Here is a 20,131-nt window from a genome sequence, read left to right on the forward strand (position 1 = left end):
TTCCCCATGTTTTGGTTTAAAACTAATATTTTTGGTTTGTGTAATATAAAACAACAACAAAAAACAAAAAAAAGTGAAAAATATATATTTTTTAATTTGCTAATGAACAAATTCATTTTTTCAAGCGTGATACGACAATAAAATAAGTTTAGACACTTAGACACTTATAGGATAACGTTTGCAGTAGACACACTTTCCCTCCGATTCACTTCAGAGGTGAACAAACAATTCGGTTTTAAGTCCAGGTCTCTACTTCATGACGGCTCAGGTGTGTAAAAATATCCTCTTTCCTAATAGAAGTAGGAGATCCACACAGAGATTGTTTATTTTATTCATTTCATTCACAAAGTCCTGGTTTATGGATTAAACAGATTTGCGGCTGTGGGCTGGTTCTAATTTATATTATTTTATTTTTATAAGGAGTGTAAATATTTTGAATGGATTTAGGTACTTTCATAATGTTTTATTCTCAAATATGGGCAGTTTTTTAAAAAAATTCCAGAGAAAAAAGAAGAGAAATTAAAATATATTTCTTCTATTCTTTGCTTTTTTTCTGTTTTCAGTGAATTTGTTCATTTTTTCCTCAAATAAATGGTGTTTTTAGTTATGTGTGTTGTGGTGGAAGCTTGAAGAGGGAGATCAGGCTTGTCCCTGTCAGCCGGATCGTAGACCCGGTGGAGAGCTGCCTTACATCAACGACTTCAATAACTTCTATTATTCCAGATCTCAGGCTGAATTCAAACTTTTTTCACACCCCACAAAACATAATTTTCAACAACAGATTCTCTTTCTTCCTCTCACACGAGAAAAACTGAGTTTTAAATCAGGGCGGCTGAAGGAGTAATCTGAGTACTTTTTTTGCTATAATCTTGTTAGATTAACAAACAAACAGCTCCAGAGGACTGCTCACTTTTTGTTGAACTGAAGTGCTTCAAACTGATTTAAGGAACACGTTTGACACGTCTCAGGTCGACGCACGGTTTTTCCGTTTTCTCCTCACAACTTCAACCAGAAGTCATTTTCCATGGCTGATGGTTAAACAGTTGTTTCCTTTAAAACGGAGTCCTGTGTCCTTAAACGTCCAAACAAACGTCGACTGTCCTCCGCCTGTTAATTCTCCCGCCGTGTTTGCCTTCTCATCTGCTGCTGGCGTAAAATGTCAGCGAGTGAAGACAACCTTTAATCAATGAGACGCGTGAAGACAAACGGAGGCTGGACACAAAGCAGCGGCGCCCGGCGGCCCCCCAACGAGCAATTACAGCGTTGGAGAAAATAAATAAAATGACTAACAAAACAGGTCGAATGAAGTGTTTCCTCCACACACCAAAAGGACCTCGCTAATTGCCGGTCCCTCGTGGGGCAAAAACACAAAAATAACAAAACATGACATTGTGTGGGGCGGCTGAGACGCAGGCTGGGGGTGGAGGAGAGGTCTGGAGAAGAAAGGGGCTCAACGTGGTTCGTGTAATTGTGTTGTGCCTCGATCGTGACGAGTGCAGCGTCTGATAATTAGAGTCAGTGAGTCTGGCCGCCTCGGCGGAGCGGAGGAAGGAACAAGGAGGAGAAAATCCAGAATTATCGAGCTGCGCTCGGACGGCCTCGGCGAGGAGAGGCTGATTAGACATGGAGGATATGAGGAGGCAGCGGCACAAATCAATACAAAGGCTTTGTGCCGTCATCTTCCTCTGACTGACACTCTGACGTATCATCCCGGACAAACCCCCACACAGCCGTGAAAATGCAACTTTTGAGTGATTAGTGCCTCTAAACCATGGAGGTCAAACTCAATCACACAGGGGGCCAAAATCCAAAACACATAGGTCACGGGACGAACACGATAAACATTTATTGAACACTCTGAAACTACATTTTAAAACTTTAAAACTGTAACTTTTTAACATAATTATGAACTAGATATATAGCACTACCTGTGATAATGCTAGTGTGAATGCTGTAGAGCTGAATTTGGCTGATTAAGATACTAGAGCTGATAGTTAAAGATACTGAAGCTGATAGCTGAAAACACTGAAGCTGAAAGCCAGCTAAAATATTAGCTCAGTGCCAAATTAGCCTAAGAAACTAAAGATAAAAAACTTAGGTTAGCTAAAACAGCTAGCATGTAGCTGAAAAAATTGTTAAACTTCAAAATAGCCTAAAAATTTGTTTAAAAAAGCCTAAATTGTCCAAAACAGCTAGCATGTAAATTTTAGCTAAACTCCAAAAAAGCCTAAAAAAATGAAAAAAAGTCTAAATTAGCCAAAACAGCTAGCATGTAAATGAAATATTAGCTAAGCTCCAAAATAGCCTAAAAAATCTTAGCGAATGCCAAAATGATCCAAACAGCTATCAGAATGCCAATTTTTTTCAACTTTAAAAGCGTAACTTTTTAACATAATTATGAATAATAAAAAGTCAGGAATATTATTCCAGAAAAAATCAACTTAAACCTTAAATAACTTTCTCTATTTAACTCTTCATGAAAATACAATTAGTCCAAATTAATCAAGTTAGAAATGAGCACAAGATAACATCGGGTCATTAACAACAATACAATAAATGATCTGGCCCTGACTTTGACACATGTGCTCTAAATGAATTCAGTGACTTCCTCTGCAGCTCCAGGGACACCGTCCGTCTGGAAGAGCCGTAAACCCGCTTCAGAGCTCCACTCTCTGATGTGAGGGACGGCGGGGGGGTCGGTGGAAATTGCACCTCAGTGCTAAATGAAGCATAAAGCTTTAATTAACAGAGCCACACAATGGGGGACAGACATCGGTTCACAGCTCTCACGTTTCACCGCCTGGCTTGAGGAAGTGTCTGGGAAATGTGGGCAGGTGTCGGGAAAACAAAACAACACAAAGGACGGCCCGCCATTGTGGCTCAATCAAAGGCGCGGGCTGATCCTCGGCTCCTCACCCACAAGAACCACCCCGAGCGTGGCTTTGGGGCAAATTCAGCCGCGGACACTGACACTGTAACCAAACAGCACACCAAAGGCCTAAGCTCACTGAAACTGTCAAATCATTTGTCGTTTATTAGTATTAAAAATACATGCATGCATCACAGGATTCAGCAAACCCGCTAATGGCTGAATGTTTGTTCTGAGGCCACATTTGGAGTGGATAAAACGTGGTGATTGAAGAGCGAACGGGGTTCAGCGGGAATCCCGTTCCCCAGTTTGACGCCCGCCGCGTGTCCTGCGGTGAAGGTTAGAGGAGACGCCGCCGTCTGCAATCTGTCATTTGTGTAAACACTGGCTGCTCTGTGATTCTCTGCTGACATTTTCAAATCTCAACCGTGCCGCCGAGGAAGACTGGAAAGAGCGCGGAAGTGCACCGCGGCCTCAGTCGGTAGAATGTCAGACATTTTTGCCTTTAATGTTGAGATTTAAAGTGCTGTGCATTCAATCAGAGGAACCCCTTTATAAATGCAGCAGTTTATATTATGAGAGCATACACTTTGTTTCCAAACCATCCATCAGATACAAAAGTGGCAAAAAACAGAAACTTTTTGGGTTACTTCGGCACTGTTCTGTGCGGTGATCAACCCTTTAACACCTGAGGCTTAAACACAAAATCTTTAACATACTGTAACTTTTCAAGAGCATCACTTTTAGACATCACTCTGACTGTTTTTCTCCAGTTTTCAGATCAAGTTTTGGAGTGTGTTGTGGGTGGAGCAGTCATGCAGTCCATGTTTAAAACTGAACCCTAACAGTGTTTTTGTGCAGCTGATGTGTCTGCAGCCTCTAAGACGTGAGAAGGTGGCATCACGAGCACAAACAGACGCTCCGCAGCACAATGATGACGCCATCCTGTCTTTATTCAAAGACCGGTTCAGACACCTGTCCTCAGGTGAGGAGGCAACTTTGAAATTATGTATAAAGAAAAGCTTCTGGTCACAAACTAAACAAGAATCCAGCAGAATTTGCAGAATTCGGTTAATAATTATCACTAATAATATCACTAGAAAGTTATGTGTTCGTGATTTGGTGACATTAGGAATTGATCAAAGAAACAGAAACACAAAAATAAAAAGAGACAAATGCCAGAATTCGGGATTTCCTCTTTATTTTCTGACAGCAGAACGGTTCTGTGTGGATGTGATGAACTGAGAAAATGAAGGACTGTTGCTGTCAGGATGACGTTTCATCTGCTGGACTGTGGTTCATTTCTTAGGTTGGGATGGTGACAACTTTTCTAGATTAAAACATTTCAATTATCAGGAAATTAGGGACAATCAAAATACTTTAATTAATTTGCAATTAGTTTTGGATTTTAAGATTATTGATAAACTACATCCAGGCAGGGGACATCTGCTACGCCGTAGAGAATAGAGGGTGTAGATCTGGAAAAAAAAACAAACAAAAAAAAAACGTTTGAGTATCTGAGTTGGTTTAGGGAAATGTAGAAAAATATTGTCTTCTGCCAAGAGAAAAACATTCTCAGCATCAGTTTCTCTGTGATGCTGCGTTCACACCGACCACTTCCACGGAAAGTCTATGTAAATGTGGGTAAATGAGTGTTTGAGGCTTCCACGCTCAGAACTCTCGTGCAGCTACACCAGTTTCTACGACCATTTTCAGGCTCTAAAGTACAAAACGTGCAGCCAATGAATGTGGGATGAAAGTTACACCAGTTGAACTTTGACCAATCGGGGACTTGGATTGGGTAGTGATTTATGGAGGCCGACCATTTTACTTCATGGAAGGGAGAATCATTTGAAAATTGATTACAAAGAAGAAATGAATTGTGATTTGTGTCCAGATGAGTTCTACAACATCAATTCTTTCACATATCGACATAGAACTTTGAAAGCTAAGCCTTTTCCAGCTGTTGGTACATGCGCTAGATTAGGGTGGCGACAGTAAAGTGTGAGCACCGTATGCTGCATTCAGACAACACATTTTCATTCTCAAGAGTCACAGGTTGATGTTTGGCTCAGGATCCACCACGTCAGAAATTGATGTTTTGGGTCACCACAACCTGCCATTTTTTTGAATGTTCTGGCTGCTCCAATTAAATCAAAGCTCCCCAACCTCTGGACCGCAAACTGGTATGGTACTGAGACATGGACCGCACTGGTATCCTAACCCTAACCTTAACCTGGTATAAAGTGCGGATTAGTACCGGTACCAGGTGCTGGTCAGTACCAAACGCAGACTGGTACAGGTACCGGGCATAGATTGGTAATGGTAGCAGACATTGATCAGCATCGGGGCCAGACCCTCATCGGTACCGGGCGCAGATTGGTACAGGTACTGAACAAGGATCAGTAATGCTACTAGACCTGGATCAGTACCGGTACCATATGTGGATCAGAAACAGACGCAGATTGGTACAGGTACCGGACACGGATCGGTAATGGTAACGGATGTTGTTTCGGCACTGGTGCCTGACCTGGATTGGTACCAGACGCAGATTGGTAATGGTACAGGACGTGGATCGGTACTGGATGCGGATCGGTACCAGTTCCAGTCGCAGTACCAGACACGAAGCAGACTGGGTTAGGGTACTGGCTGCATCTTGAGGTTCGATCCACTTCTGGTACCGCGTCAGACAAAACGACCGGACCCCTGATTACATTGGAACAGCCAGCACGTCAAAAAACACTAAATCAACATGTGGCGACTTGAGAATGAGAATCAGGTTCTGATCGTGTTCTTGAAGGAGCCTCAAATCCCAGCTGTGTGCGCAGCATCGGACTCAACCACTGACCTGCAGATCCTCCTGCAGAAACGGAAGAGTGTGGAAGTTTTTGTCAGGATTGCAGAGCATCTCGTCGTCTCAGCAGGATTTTGAACAATTCTTCCTGGTCGTTTGGGGAAGACTGAACAGGCTTTGGTTCTGGTGGGTTTGGGGTTCTACCAAAGTTCTCCTGGAGGAGTAAAACAGCAGACAGGTCGTTCCTCTTCACTTTATAACCAAAACACATCTGCTTCTTCCCTGTTCATCTTTCACATGGTAAAAACAGATTTTAAAATTCCAGAGTCTGATTAAATTGATCCCATTCTTTGAATAAACCCTTTGTGAACATCCGTGTGCTCAGAGAACATCAAATGTCTGTTGACATGAAAGAACCGAGAAAGTTGAAATAGTCAAACATGGCTTGAAAGTCCCATTACCATGATTCCTTTAAGTTCCTGAATGGCAGAATTAGAGGGCAGCTTCTCCATCTGATAAGAGGAAAATAGGAGGAGAAAATGGGTTTGGTAAATAAACAGCAATATGACACATTATACTTATTTTCCCTCAATCAGCACTTAAGGGATAAACTGCCCCTCTCCCCACAAAGAAGTGGTATTGTAGTCAAGCACGAGGATGTATGCTTTCCACAAGAAGCAAATATGTTCACACACAATCATTCTGCGTCAAGTCAATTTTTCCATTCTCATTATTTGTAATTACGCTGCAGAGCAGGCCCTAATGCTATCTAATTTAGCAGAGCTGTTAAGGCGGAGGAACAAGCAGACTGAAAGACGTCTTGACCACATGTTATGTTTTATCAACATAAGAAGCTCTTAGATAATCTCACACACTGATGGATTCAAAAGTACATCACTGTTTCTGCTCAAAAGTACACGAAAGACGCCGCGAGCATCAGACGACCAGGAGTACTAACTACTGTGTGGGGAAATGTTCCACAAAACATACACAATATTTACTATCAATGACCGTATGGAAAAGTAAACTCTGGATTCTACATCTTCATCCAAACGTGGAACTTTGGACTAGAGGTTTTTACTTTATCATTATGAAAACAATGCAAAACTATGAAATGAAATAATTCAGATTCAAAGAATCAGAGGAATCAGATGTGACTTAATTGTGTTTTTTTTTTGTTTTTTTTAGTCAATGGATTTTATTATTTCTGTTATGAGTTTGATACATCCGGGTGAGTAATTTATTTTTCTGTATACAATTAATGCTTGAAATAAACTAAATCAAACAATCAAAAATTGTGCGGCTGGATAGCTCCAATATTGCACACCATTTCTGTGATGTTAAGTTGGTAGGGTGAGGGGCTGTAAGCTAGTGGGAGAGTGTGTAAACAAATAACTGAGAGGAGGGGGGTGGGGTGCTCTGTGCCAGTGGTCCCACTATTAGGACTGAGTGACCCCTCCTCGTGGGGGTCAGAAGAGAGGGAACTTCCTGTTTGGAACAAGAGAACCTGGCCGCAGGAAACTACATAGCCCCAAGATGGCGCCTGAGCATCATTAGCCGGAAGTCCTTGACCGAAGTTTGAACAAAGTTCATGTTCTTCTCCTAGAAAAACACCAGAACCGGGTTAGGGATAGGGTCAGGAATCTCCTTGCAGGCAAGATGCCGCCCAAACACAACCTTTGGCTCGTCATTAGCCGGAAGCTGAATTTGTGCATCTATAGTAGGAGATTCTGAACCCGGTTCCGGTGTTTTTCTCGGGGAAGAGCGATGGCTAATGATGGTCTGGTGCCATCTTGGGGCCCATTTTGTTTTCTGTGGCATTTTGTTCCAAACAGGAAGTTCCCTCTGGTTCCAGGGAGCCAAAATCCCATAGAGTTAAATAGAGTAATAAACAACTGTCACTCAGTCATTCTATCAGTCAGAATAACCATTCTTGCTCTGATACCTTTTCTAAACATGTTCTCTGATGTTTTCATCATTTTTTTCTGTAGTTCAAGTTATCCATGGTATAAACTGACCAATCAGATGCCTCAATAAAAGCATGTGGTCTCACATCAAACGTTTGAAGAGTTTGGTGAACAGATTAAAGATACTCTTCTTTCAAATGGTAGGGTTGTGGACTTCCAACAAGCTCACTCCTGATCGGTGAGAGTAGTTGCCATAGAAATGTAGACTAAGGCCGACTTGGACCAGTCATGGCTTACTGACCATTTCTGGTTCCAACATGGTGGTGTCCGAATCTTGTAAATTGAACTGAATTGACTTCATTTTGTTAGAGCTGGAAGTAAATCATTTTCTGTAGATGATGTCACACTCACTTATTTTAGTTTACAGTCTATGGGTTAAACCAAGGGTGTCCAAAGTCAGGCCTCGAGGGCCTCCAAATGGTTTTCCAGAAATCCTGCCTCATCTGCTGCTGATTACCTTGATCAGGTGTGTTTGGCCAATAAGGAGCTTCAGTGGCAGGTTGGTTGGAGAACATGTGGAACACCAGCCCTCGAGGCCTGAGTTTGGACACTCCTGGATTAAATCAAGTACATTCCTAAGTACATAGCAAACAGAGTACAAAGTTTTCATTCTTGAAAGATGACTTCATGTTCATGTCAATATAAAGTTATGTTCTTCTTCTTTGCCTATTTTTCTTTTATTGAAGGTGTTGGACATTTGATCATCTCCGTTTTCTTTGTTTGGACAGACATTTGGAATTTAACCTGGAAACTGGGGTTTACTGTTCAGGGTGTACCCCACGTTTACCCAACAGTAGCAAAGATAGGCTCCAGCATCCCTGTGGTCCCCAAAAGGGATTCAGAAGATGGATGGATGGATGGATGGATGGATGGATGGATGGATGGATGGATGGTTTGTAGCTTTTCGTTGATGTGCCGTTCGTCCATGGCCTCATTTTGGCCAAACAGCAGCTGTTAGACGGCCTCACATTTGCTTCTAGAGAATAGCGTTCAGTTCAATAGCTGCCTGGTGTCCTGATCATGTGGTCATGGAATGGCCCACATTACAATTCCTCCACCACCATGCTGAACACGGGGTCTGATGTTTCTGAAGGTACGATAGAGTAATTTTTTAATCTAAATTCTGCCTACATGAACTCTGATTCTCGTTGTGGGTTTTAGGAGCGAGAATAATAAAGAGAACTCTAAACATATGTAGTACATGTGTCATCAGTCTGGGTTTGGGAGTTTGAGCAGGACAGATTTTTACAAAAGAAATAATATTCCCTCTGTATTGGAGTCAAGAGCTGAGCTGGTGATCCATCCATCCATCCATCCATCTGAAACCATTTAGCCAGGGCTGCAGGGCTGAGCGAGGACTTTGTGGAGTTCCTGGAAGGACTAGTTGTTGCTGGTTGAACTGGTTCGGTAGTTTCTAGGTGTTTCATCTGCAGCGCTGCTACATCCCAGCCGTGCTCTCCTTTAGTGGTGTTCTTTTGCAGCGCGTCTACAAATGCCGTTTATTAGACAGTAATAGATGACAACTCTTTTTGTTTATTTAATCAGCTATTTAGCTCCATCAGTACAAACACGTTTGAAACCGAAACTTACATTTCTGTTGCTAAGCAACATAAACCAAGGGCAGACTCCTGCACATTAGCTTAACTACACGGAACAGTAAGCCGTGTTTGACAAACAGGACAGGGACAACCGGGAAACAATCAAAGTTGTAGAACCAGCAGTGAGGATCGCTGTACATCTGTATGCATTAGTCCATCAAACAGCTTTTGGGGAGACGGTGCAGTAAAGTGAAACGTGCATGAAGGGATGTTGTAGTTCTTACACTGAGGTGCAGAAGAACACATCCAGGCTGGACAAGCTAATCATGATCTGTAGTCAGCATGACACTGGACTGATGACTGAGGATCAGGGGGACAGGTGTGAATGCTCGTTCCTGCACCCTTCCTGTCCTGGAAACTGGTTTGAGGTACTGACATTCAACCAACTATATAACTGAATGTGTTTTTGATTCAAAGAGAACCCACCTAAACCCATGTCAGGACACCACGTGGACTCAAAAGGGCTCAGAAGTACCTGTCTTTTGGCTCTGCGAGGGGAGTGGTTGACAGGTCGAAGTTGAACTCCTTTTTTTATCCTTTGCATCATTTCATCCACTGCCTGCTGCCGGATGTCCACTTCTAAAAATGGCAAAAACATCCACAACGATTACATTTGTTAGAAAGCTCAACATTTTGTTTTCATTTCAAACAGATTTTAGTGGGCCGGACCAGTGACAAAGCAAAAAAAAAAAAATTTTATTTTTTTTCTCAGTTGGAAAAAATGCCTCAAACAGCCTAGAAGCCCAATCACTTAGAAGTGTTTAGTTTGTTTATTTCTTGATCTCTTGTTATGCTGGTCTTGCATTTCCTTTACTCCCTCTAGTGGAGGATTTGCATATTGCAGCCATTTTTTTAAAGTCTCCCTTTGACAATTTTTTTTTATTTAAAAAAAATCCCAGTAGTGTTTTAATTATGATTATGACGTTTTTTAATCCCCCAAATTAAATGTCTTAAAAAGCCATTTTTCATGTTGATCTGAAGCCTCCATTTCCAAAATCTCCTCTGAGGGGGCGTGGTTTTAGGACCTGAACTGAGTAGCCCCGCCCCTGATCCCCCCTGCCTGATTATGATAGCTCTGTGTCTCTCTAGCATAAATCTTCACCTCTGCTCCATAAAAACATCCATCAATCTGGGTAATGTCCAGCCGTATGGTTCTGATCCAGATGTCAGCTGGACGAGGAAGTGAAGATCTTCATGGACAGAACTTCCTCCAAAATCCTGATTCTTTCTCCTTCCAGTTCACCAAAGACTCTTTTAGCTAATTCTCCAATGTTTATTGACTGTGATCAATACATTCAATCATTGGTTTCTCAGAGTTCTTGATAAAATAATCAAAGCTAACATCAAAATGCTCTTTCATTGATTTACAATCCTTTCCAACTGCGGTCAAATGAGCCGCCGTTCACATTTCCGTGGTCACATCAAGAAGCTCCGTGGAGTCTGCTGGAGATTTTCCAGCGTTCTCAGTCCTGCTACCGTAAGTATTGGATGAAACTCACACCAAAAATCCAGTGATGCTGATTTGACCACAGAAATGTGAACGGCGGCTCATTTGACTGCAGTCAATGTGAAGATACCATCTTCTCTTCTCCAGAACCTGAACTAGACACTAGGAACAGATGAGGGTTTAGTGCATGTGCAGCAGAGCTGTTGATGGAAAGAAGATCATTCATTCAAACAGAGTCTGTCCAAGACAGTTTGATTGATTTAAAAGGAGAAATACTCAGAAATGCAAAAAAAAAATATATTTCTTATTACATTTGTAGACTTAGACTTAGACTTTGCTTTATTGATCCCTTTGGGATGGCACCCTTGGGGAAATTAAGTTTTTCAGCAGCTTACAGGGGTATACATAATAAAAAATAAAAATCTCAATGTACATATCAATGATCTCAATGTACATATTTGTTCTCTTTAAGAAGAAAAATGACACACAGACATGTTAAAAACTCTAAAAACAGGATTTTCATCAGAGGGGGGCTTTAAAGAACTATAACTCGGCACAGGAATGGGCTAGAAAGTCTTTGGCTTTTTTCCCCCCAACAGCCTTATATTTTTTAATTTTTACGACTTTTCCGGGTTAAACCATCTGGCGGACCCAACAGCTTCCAGCGCTTAAATATACATAACAACAGCGGTTTTATTACTTTAAAATGGTCATTACTTACATTTAAATGTAAACCTCTATTCAGAGCACATCCATGTGAAATAAAGCATGTCTCCTCCGCGGAAACAGAGGGCTCTGAATCCCTCCGCACAACAAATGGAAGGGCAGGGAGGAGGGAAAAATAAGGATAGGGCCTATGAGTCAAAACTTTTCAAATTTAATGTTTTTTATGTTTGCATTATAAAGACTTGTTGAAACAGTTCAGAAAAGCAGATGATGGCACTGCAGTGAAGGCGGTGCACGTCTTTTGACTCCTATGAAAAGTCTTCAGACGGGTTAAAATAAGTCGGTTTCATCCGTCGATCTTGGCGAGCAGAACAGGAGTTGTGGAGACTGCAGCTCATAAATGAATTCTCCTTTAGTGTGTGCGAAACGAACCGCAGTTCCTTAAATGTCTTCATCCAACTAAAAGTATATGTCTTTACCAAATTAGGAGCAGGACGAGGAAAGTGACTGCTCCCATGATTGATTAATTAAGGCTTTGCTCTTATCATTACTGTTGGATTTGGCCTTAGTCACAGAACATCTGATAATTACTGCTATGGGCAGTAATTTGTTGGAGAAAAAGTTCAGACTTTTTTTCTAGCATGCAAAGCTCTCAAAATGATTCAGGAATGACTCCTTTTATGTAAAGAGCAACACGCCATTCATCCGTTTTTCATCCAAAGGTCTCTCAAGGAGAGTTTCAGAATGATGTGAACAAAAAACTAATCCAGCAATAATGCTGCTTATTCACCGAGAAATGTGAATATTTAATTTTCAAACAGAGAACATTCAAGGGCTTGCACAATAGCATGTTTGCCACAATGAATTCTTTAAAATGTCTGACAAAAAAGCGTTTTGTGCTGGAGTAATGGTCAAATATTTTCCTTTGATGCTTAAAAAGAAGCTATTATTTTGGCATCTGAGAAGAAGATCCTTGGGTGGCAACCATTCATTCCTGCATGTTATTACAGCAAATACTATGTGCATAGTGCCCAATTCAATCACTAACAAAATGAGGCTGCAGTGAGACCTGTTCAGTCAACAGGGACATCCTACCTGTTGGAAGAAGTCAAGGCTTCCCTTTGTTTGACTGAAATTGAAGAATTTACATTCTGTCTTCCAAAGCTCAATGTGGACATCTAAATATAATGGCGTCATAACCCATCCGCAGCATTTGTCCACTATGGAGCTTTCACTTTTAAAGGGAAAAAGTTGAAATAATCTAAACTGAAAAAAAGGTTAGAATGGAAAGGTTAAAGTGATAAAGAAGCAAGTAGAACACCATGAACAAAAGACCAACAGAAAGCTAAGAAATGTTCAGGTTATAGGTGATGAACTTATGCAAAGATTCTTTTTTTTCTCACAAAAAGAGATAAACTAAAATTCTTAATGCAGTCAGACATCTACATATGAAAGAAAACAGAATAAAACGGAGAAGTAGGAATGGATTCATGTCATTTTAAATGCACATTTATGCATAAATGATGAGTCGTTGGCAGTTTCACCATTTTGTTCTTTAAGTATTTCTTTTATCTTGAAACTTTTTCCACATTGTTTGAAATCTCCATGACAATTAGAATTCATTCAACTAGAAGGAATCTTTAATCATTGCCACCATCACTCTTTGTTGACCACATGAGGCGGCCGTGGCGCTGCAGTACGATGGTCGACCCTTGATTGGAAGATTGCGGATTTGGTTCCTGCCCCGCCCGTTGGACCCAGTGTTCAGCAGCGGAGCCACCATCAGTGTCTATTTGTGTGTAAATGGGTGAATGGGACTGTAAAGTGTTTTAAGGAAGGTAGAAAAGGGCTACACAAGTATACGCTATTTACATCAGGGGGGTCAAACTCAATCGCACAGGCAGCCAAAATCTAAAACACACTTCAGGTCACGGGATAAACATTTATTGAACACTCTAAAACGACTTTTTTAAAACTTTAAAACTGTAACTTTTTAGGATAATTATGAACTAGATATGTAGCGTCACCTGTGATAATGCTAGTGTGAATGCTGTAAGCTGAATTTGGCTGATGAAGATGCTGAAATCAATAGCTAAAAACATTGAAGCTGACTGAAGAAAACGCTGAAGCTAATTGGTGAAATTGCTGATATCCAGCTAAAGATTAGCTAATTGCCAAATTAGCCTAAAAAAACAAAACAAAAAATAATAAATTAGCCAAAACAGCTAGCATGTACAGTAGCTGAAATATTAGCTAAACTCCAAAAGAGCCTAAAAAAATCTCAGTTAATACCAAAATAGTCCAAAAAGCTAGCATAACACCATTTTTTAACTTTAAAACAGTAACTTTTTTTTTCATAATTATGAATAATAAAAAGGCAGGAATATTATTCCAGAATAAATCAAGTTAAACCTTAAATAACTTTCGATATTTTATTCTCCATAAGAATATATTTTATCAAAATTATACAAGTGACAAATGAGTGCAAGATAACATCGGGACACTAATAACAATAAAATGAAATGATCTGGAGGGCCTTGACTTTGACATAGACATAAATCCACTGATGCTATGGACACAAATACAACTGACACCACAATGGGAAGACATTGGCTGAAAATTCAAGATTTCATGCCACACCACTCCATTTTTTTGAGAATCGTTGTTGTGGTCATGAATGTAGACAGGCGTCCGGATGACGCCATCATGAAATCAGGCATTCATAGAGGCCACGGGATTAAAATTCTGCTTCAGAGGGTTACAGTTTAATTGTTGTGCCCTCTATGTCTGAGTTTGACATTTTCACATTTGCTACCATCCGTAGCGTCAGAAAAACTCATAGATTGCAGACTTCACGCATCTGTCCAGTTGACACTGATCTCCTTCTATAGCTGAAAATGATTCCATGAAACTTTAATCACGTTTCAGCCGCTTACCTGGTGTCTTGGAGGTGTTTTGGTCCAACAGTGGGATGTCATTCTCAACGTCTTTCTTCTTTCGAATGAGGGCCAACAAGGCACTGCAGACAGAAACACCATCAGGGTTAGGTTTGGTTGTTACTGCTCAGCTACTTTCATTAATACAGGAGTGTCAAACTCAATCACACAGGGACCAAAATCCAAAACCCACCTTAGGTCACGGGCCGAACAGGATGAACATTTATTAACACTCTAAAACTACATTTTTAAAACTTTAAAACCGTAACTTTTAAACATAATTATGAACTAGATATATAACATTATATAAAGTTCACTCATTGAGTTAGACCGACTGGTACCATTTTTGGTCGCCTGTTGGCCGTCCGTCCATAGAAAAATAGAATGGACCCGTTGGGGGGGAGCTTCTGTCGTTACACGATGTAATTGGTGGAAAGGTTTTAAGACAATAGCAAGCGTCCGACCAGAACTTTTCCCAACTCAAGATCCAAACTGAAAGTTTTGTCCTCTTCTCGTCTGGATTCTTTCTCACCTCAGTAATCTCCTTGTAAAGAATAATACATTCTGTACATCCTGTATTCCCTCTTCTTCACAGGGGTTAGGGACCAGAGACACGGCTGTAGTCTCACCGTTATGACGGCTGTGTCATTGATCTACACCGCACATGCACCTCAATGGTCCGGTTCTCAATGGAAATGTTCACTTGAATTGCCCGGACTATTCTAAACCAGGCAGGAGCTGACAGGTCCGGTCTGGACCGCTTAATGGAAACTAAGCACTAGAAGAAGTGGTGCATTCTCACTGGAAGCAGCAGACACGGCGGAGGCGCCAAGTTTCAATGTTAATTCAATGTAAAGACATGATCTGCTGCGGCGCCATTTTGCCGTTGGATGCGGCAGAGATTCAGCTTTGGCCACGTGACATTTTCAGTGACTCGATCAAAGGGCAGGAAAGAGATTCAATGCAAGGATTTCCGTCCTGAACTTCAATCCATTTTTTTCATCCGTGGGGCTGACAGAGACTGTTGCAATTACTGTTGGGTGAAGGCAGGACACACTCTGGACAGATCGCCCATGGACCCGGATCAACGGCTACGCTAACTAGCCGCCCGGTGGACAGCTTAGCAGGCTAATGAGCTCTGTTGCCCCGGCTACGCTGAAGCTGATAGTGATCGCCGCTGCCTGTAGCTGCCCCACAGCTCTAGCTTTGCTCTGGCTTCATGGGCTTATGAAGTTTTTCTTATTTTCATTAAGACAATAATAAAAATATCCCCCAGTTTTTATTTTGAACCCCCTCTCAGATTAATGCACAAATTAGACCACAGACAGACAGAAGTAACGTTTGAAACGGCCCTCTGGTGCAGCTCTCTCTGCAAGAGTGGAGAAACACAGAACCAGAGACTCTGAAGGATCTGATGAACCCAGACACGGCGGTGTTCCTGCTGGCACCTCTGTGGAGCTCTCCAAAGTATACAAACCCAAGCTACTCGCTCAACATTTATTATCTGCAAATAGTCATAATATGAAATCACACGCGAAATTGTACATTTAGAACGTTTATTTTAACCCATTGGAACCTCGGGTCTAAAATTTCTGTCTATATTTGAATTTTCTGTACTTTCAATTTGAAAGACTACCTGCTGCTCATTTGGTATCATTTAATCAGTATAACTGCATCTATGTGACACTACCTGTACTGTGTGAATACAATATGGAAAAATGACAAAATAGAGATAAAATCATGCAAAAACAGAAAATTCCATCTGGAAAAATGGGATTCCTTTTACTGTGGAAACCCCAAAAATGTTGAACAAGCTGCTTCGACCACAAAGACTTAGTAGTGATTTTATAAAAACAACCAGAATAAAATTTGTTAACAAACTATTCAACGTGTTTTTGAATGAAAAAAACAAAAAAATCCAGACTCAAGTCACTCCAGGCAGCCCCAAAAATAAGAATTTCTCACTGCTGCCTAATTTATATTTTTCCTGGAATTCTGTTTATTTTCTTTTTTTCTCATACCCTTTCTTTACTGTGTTTGTGAAATATAGTAAAACATTTTTTCTGGGGGGGGGGGTGGAGTCTGATCCAGCTGGATTTCAGGTCGGCTCGACTGGAATCTACACAGGTGGGGGCGTGTCTGTCCATTCTGACCTGTTCGCCTCTCACGACGTTGGTGGGCGGGACTTTAACGGTGAACTGCTACGGCGGGGGTCGTTATTGTGGAAAATTCATGAAGATCCCCATCCCAAAACAGAATAATCATCTGTTTCCTTGTTGTTGGAATTCTAACGGCAGACAGCTCAGCTAAGGGGTCCCACCTGAGAGGGTTGGATGCTGAAGATGTGGGAGGTGGGGGTGGGGGTGGAGGTGGAGGTGGAGGCGGTGCTGATGCTGGCGTGGGAGGAGGGTTAATAGCAGCTTGCAGCTTCTTTTGGAGCTCCTCAACTGGAGGACAAATTCAGTTAGAAGACATTCAGAGCAGAAACACCAAAGTCACTAAAGTTAGACAGTTAGACAGACAGTCGTCTTCAGCTGCTCCACGGAGCAGCAGAGGGGTAACCTGCAGCTGTATGTCTGCCTTATTTAAGAACGCTAAATCTATAAATCATCAAATCCATTTCCACCACTAGGATTCAGGTTTGATTCTACAGAAGTGAAGGGAATCTGTGGTTTTCAAACCCTAAACTCACCTGTGAAACGCAGATCCTTGACTTCCTGCTCAGCCTTGGAGCATCTGAGGCCGTGCTCCTTCTTCTCCTCCTCCAGGAGCTCCAGTTTCAGCCTCAGTGCCGTCAGCTCCCTCCGGTCCTCACAGCCCCTCAGCCTCTCCTCCATCTGCTTCATCTGAGGGTGGAGAATACCGTCATGGTGAGAGAGTTGTCTCCATAGAAGGATGTGAGCATCTGTCATTAACAAACATGGCTGGTTCTTACTTCTTAAATGTCGTTAATTCACTACTTTAAATCTCGTTATTGTACGACTTTTAGTCTAGCAAAATTATTATAAATCTTGTAAATTTATGACCTTAAATCACGTAAATCTACAACTTTTAATCTCGTAAATTTATGACTTTAAAACTCATACATTTCTGACTTTGAATCTCATAAATTTACAATTTTTAATCTTGTAAATCTACAACTTTTAATCTTGTAAATTTACAACTTTCAACCTTGTAAATTTCTGACTTTTAATCTAAAAAATTACAACTTTTAATCTCGTAAATCTACGACTTTTAATCTAGTAAATTTACAAGAAAAAAAATTCATAAGTTAAGCCTATGACTTTGAAAGTCATAAATATACAACTTTAGTCTCTTAATTTAACATTTACACCTATTTTTTTGTAAATGTACAAAATTTCAAGTCGTAATTAAAAAAAAAAAGTGTTCTTAAAGTGGCTCTAATACTCCGTTTATGATTTGGCACTTGTGTGAATTGAAAGGGACGTTTTCCATATGTCAAATCTGAATCTCTGATTGGTCAAAGTGCTGCTGGTATAACTATAAACTCACATTTACTGGACACACGGTTCTTACTTACAGCCCAAAGACAGTCGTAGAAACTTGCGTAGCTAAGCATGAATATGAGAGTTTTGAACACACAAGCCATTTGGCTTTTCACTGGAAGTGACCACTCAGATCTCCAGGCTGGCGGTGAACATGACGTTGACGACGGAGCCGTCAGAGAATGAGAGAAACCTGCTGACTGAAAGTCACTGTGGTCAGATTTGTCATAAATGACTTAAATGTGATCATCCTGATGAACTGACACACACACTGCTGGGCGTGCACGTGCTGCAGCTCCTGCAGGGATAATGTGTGTAAAAACGGGACAGCAGGCTGGCAGCTGACATCAGTCATTTCCTCCAAAAAGACTCGTCCTCAACTGGTGTTTTAATTGTTCCTGAAATGAGGGATGTGGCTCAGCTCCATCCAGAGCAGCAGAGATCAGCGATCCCACTCAGCTCTAATTGTCTTCCACCGATGCCACAGGAGGGGGGGGCTTTTCATGCTTTTAATTATTCATCATACCCCATAATAGTTCACCAGACATTTCCTCTGATGCACATGAATTAAAATAACCTCGGCGGTGAATCAGTGGTGGCTTGAATGTCATCCAGATTTGTTCTTGAACATTTTAGATCCCATGTCTGCTACAACAGTCTTTTAGCAAGTGAAAAGGATTTATTACCAGCAACATTGGATTTTTTTTTTAGATTAAAAGAGTAATTAAAATGGATTGAAGACAGACTATTTTGAAACAGTAACATTGAGGAGCATAAAGATATTTTTTGAAAGTACCGCACACTGATATTGTTATAGTTGGTGGTGTGGCCCTGAGAATCCCATCAGAGCGGTGAGGGACTAAATCTTTTATTTTATAAAATTAAAAAAGGGACTTTCAGAGCAAAGCAGCAAAGACAAACAAAGTATGTACCGGTGGATAATAACAATATAAACAGCAGCCAGTGAAGGTGAAGAAAAAACCTTTATGACCTTTATGAGTCGAACACAAGAAGGTTCAGGAGACCGAATTGTAGAAGAGTGACGACAAATGCTTTATTTAAAAATAACAAAGTTTCTTTCTTTTCACGCTGACACATTCTTCTCCGATAACATGGGATGTTTAGAGCAGTTTTCAGCTTCTCCTCCATCATCCAAACCGATGACAAAACATTCACAGCTGCTTGTTCTGTGAAATTCATAGATTTTGGCTAATTAAGGCTTTTTTTCCAGTGTTTTAGGATATTTTGAAGTTTAGCTATTTTGTCAGCTACATGCTAGCTGTTTTGGCTAACCTAAGTTTTTTTTTCAGTTTTTAGGCTAATTTGGTATTTAGCTAATATTTTAGCTATAGCTATCAGCTTCAGTGATTTCAGCTATCATCACTAGTATCTTCAGCGGCCAAATTTAGTTTATAGCATTCACACTATTCTCACAGGTAATGATATATATCTAGTTCATAATTATGTTAAAAAGTTGTAGTTTTAAAAATGTAGTTTTATATTGTTCAATAAATGTTTATCCTGTTCGTCCCGCGACCTAAGCTGTGATTTGGATTTTGGCTCCTTGTGCGATTGAGTTTGACACTCCTGGTCTATGAGGTTTGCTCCCCTACCTGGTTCTACAACCACTCCCTGTTCACGTGCACAGACCTGCTCCTGGTGCTCCAGCCTCGCGGTCTCCAGCTCCTCGGTCAGGCTCGTGACCTGACTCATGGCTTCCTGCAGAGCCTGGGTCGTAGCAGAGTTCTGCATGAGGATGTGACTCTGCCTCTTCAGCTTCTTCTGCTCCACCAGCATCTGAAGGGAGCATCAGTGTATCTTAGAGAAAGCTGGCCTGCACAGACACCATCGTACACACCAACATAATTTGGATTATGTTTTAACAACTGTAAGAAAAGAACTTTACGGCTCTGGCAAAGTTCTCTGCTTCTGTCCTCAGGTTCTGCTCCAGATTCAAGGTTTCCTGCAGAGCCTCGTATTCGTCCACAGCAAACTGCGACACTGAAGTACACATTTGTTACTCTTTAGAAAAACACACAATGGTGTGTAAATTACATATTTGTTAAACATGATGTACAGTATTATAGTAACGTTGAATTAAGTTCCTAAAGGGAACTTTAGCAATTTTTAGACCCACTCCAATGAAAATGGTGTTTTTGGTGTTTCGGATTGTTCTTGTAGCATTGGAATATATAAGAGAACTTAAAGTGTTAGTAATGGGCTGGGACAAAGCTAAAATAAGTATCCAGATATATTCCAAATGTTCTAATGTATCAAAAATAACAAATAATTACTGTTGACAAACGCAGGTTTTTGTAAAATTTGACAAAATCAACGACAAATCACAC

General features: G+C 40.9%; 1 protein-coding gene across 1 annotated transcript in view; it reads right to left on the reverse strand.

Moving 5' to 3' along the window:
* Window positions 1-4,053: 4,053 nt before the first annotated feature.
* Window positions 4,054-20,131, reverse strand: part of shtn1 (shootin 1) — a 50,078-nt gene continuing 34,000 nt past the window's right edge. The window contains exons 8-16 of the mRNA XM_024296768.2: window positions 19,690-19,784; window positions 19,434-19,580; window positions 16,970-17,123; window positions 16,598-16,724; window positions 14,278-14,360; window positions 9,704-9,807; window positions 6,125-6,175; window positions 5,718-5,877; window positions 4,054-4,347 (exon numbers count right to left, since the gene is read on the reverse strand). Coding sequence (XP_024152536.1) covers window positions 5,761-5,877; window positions 6,125-6,175; window positions 9,704-9,807; window positions 14,278-14,360; window positions 16,598-16,724; window positions 16,970-17,123; window positions 19,434-19,580; window positions 19,690-19,784 — 878 coding nt within the window. The 3' untranslated portion in view covers window positions 4,054-4,347; window positions 5,718-5,760. The remainder of the gene's footprint in view (window positions 4,348-5,717; window positions 5,878-6,124; window positions 6,176-9,703; window positions 9,808-14,277; window positions 14,361-16,597; window positions 16,725-16,969; window positions 17,124-19,433; window positions 19,581-19,689; window positions 19,785-20,131) is intronic.

Source organism: Oryzias melastigma, linkage group LG15 (genome assembly GCF_002922805.2).
Source record: "Oryzias melastigma strain HK-1 linkage group LG15, ASM292280v2, whole genome shotgun sequence".
NCBI classification, from domain to species: Eukaryota; Metazoa; Chordata; class Actinopteri; order Beloniformes; family Adrianichthyidae; genus Oryzias; species Oryzias melastigma.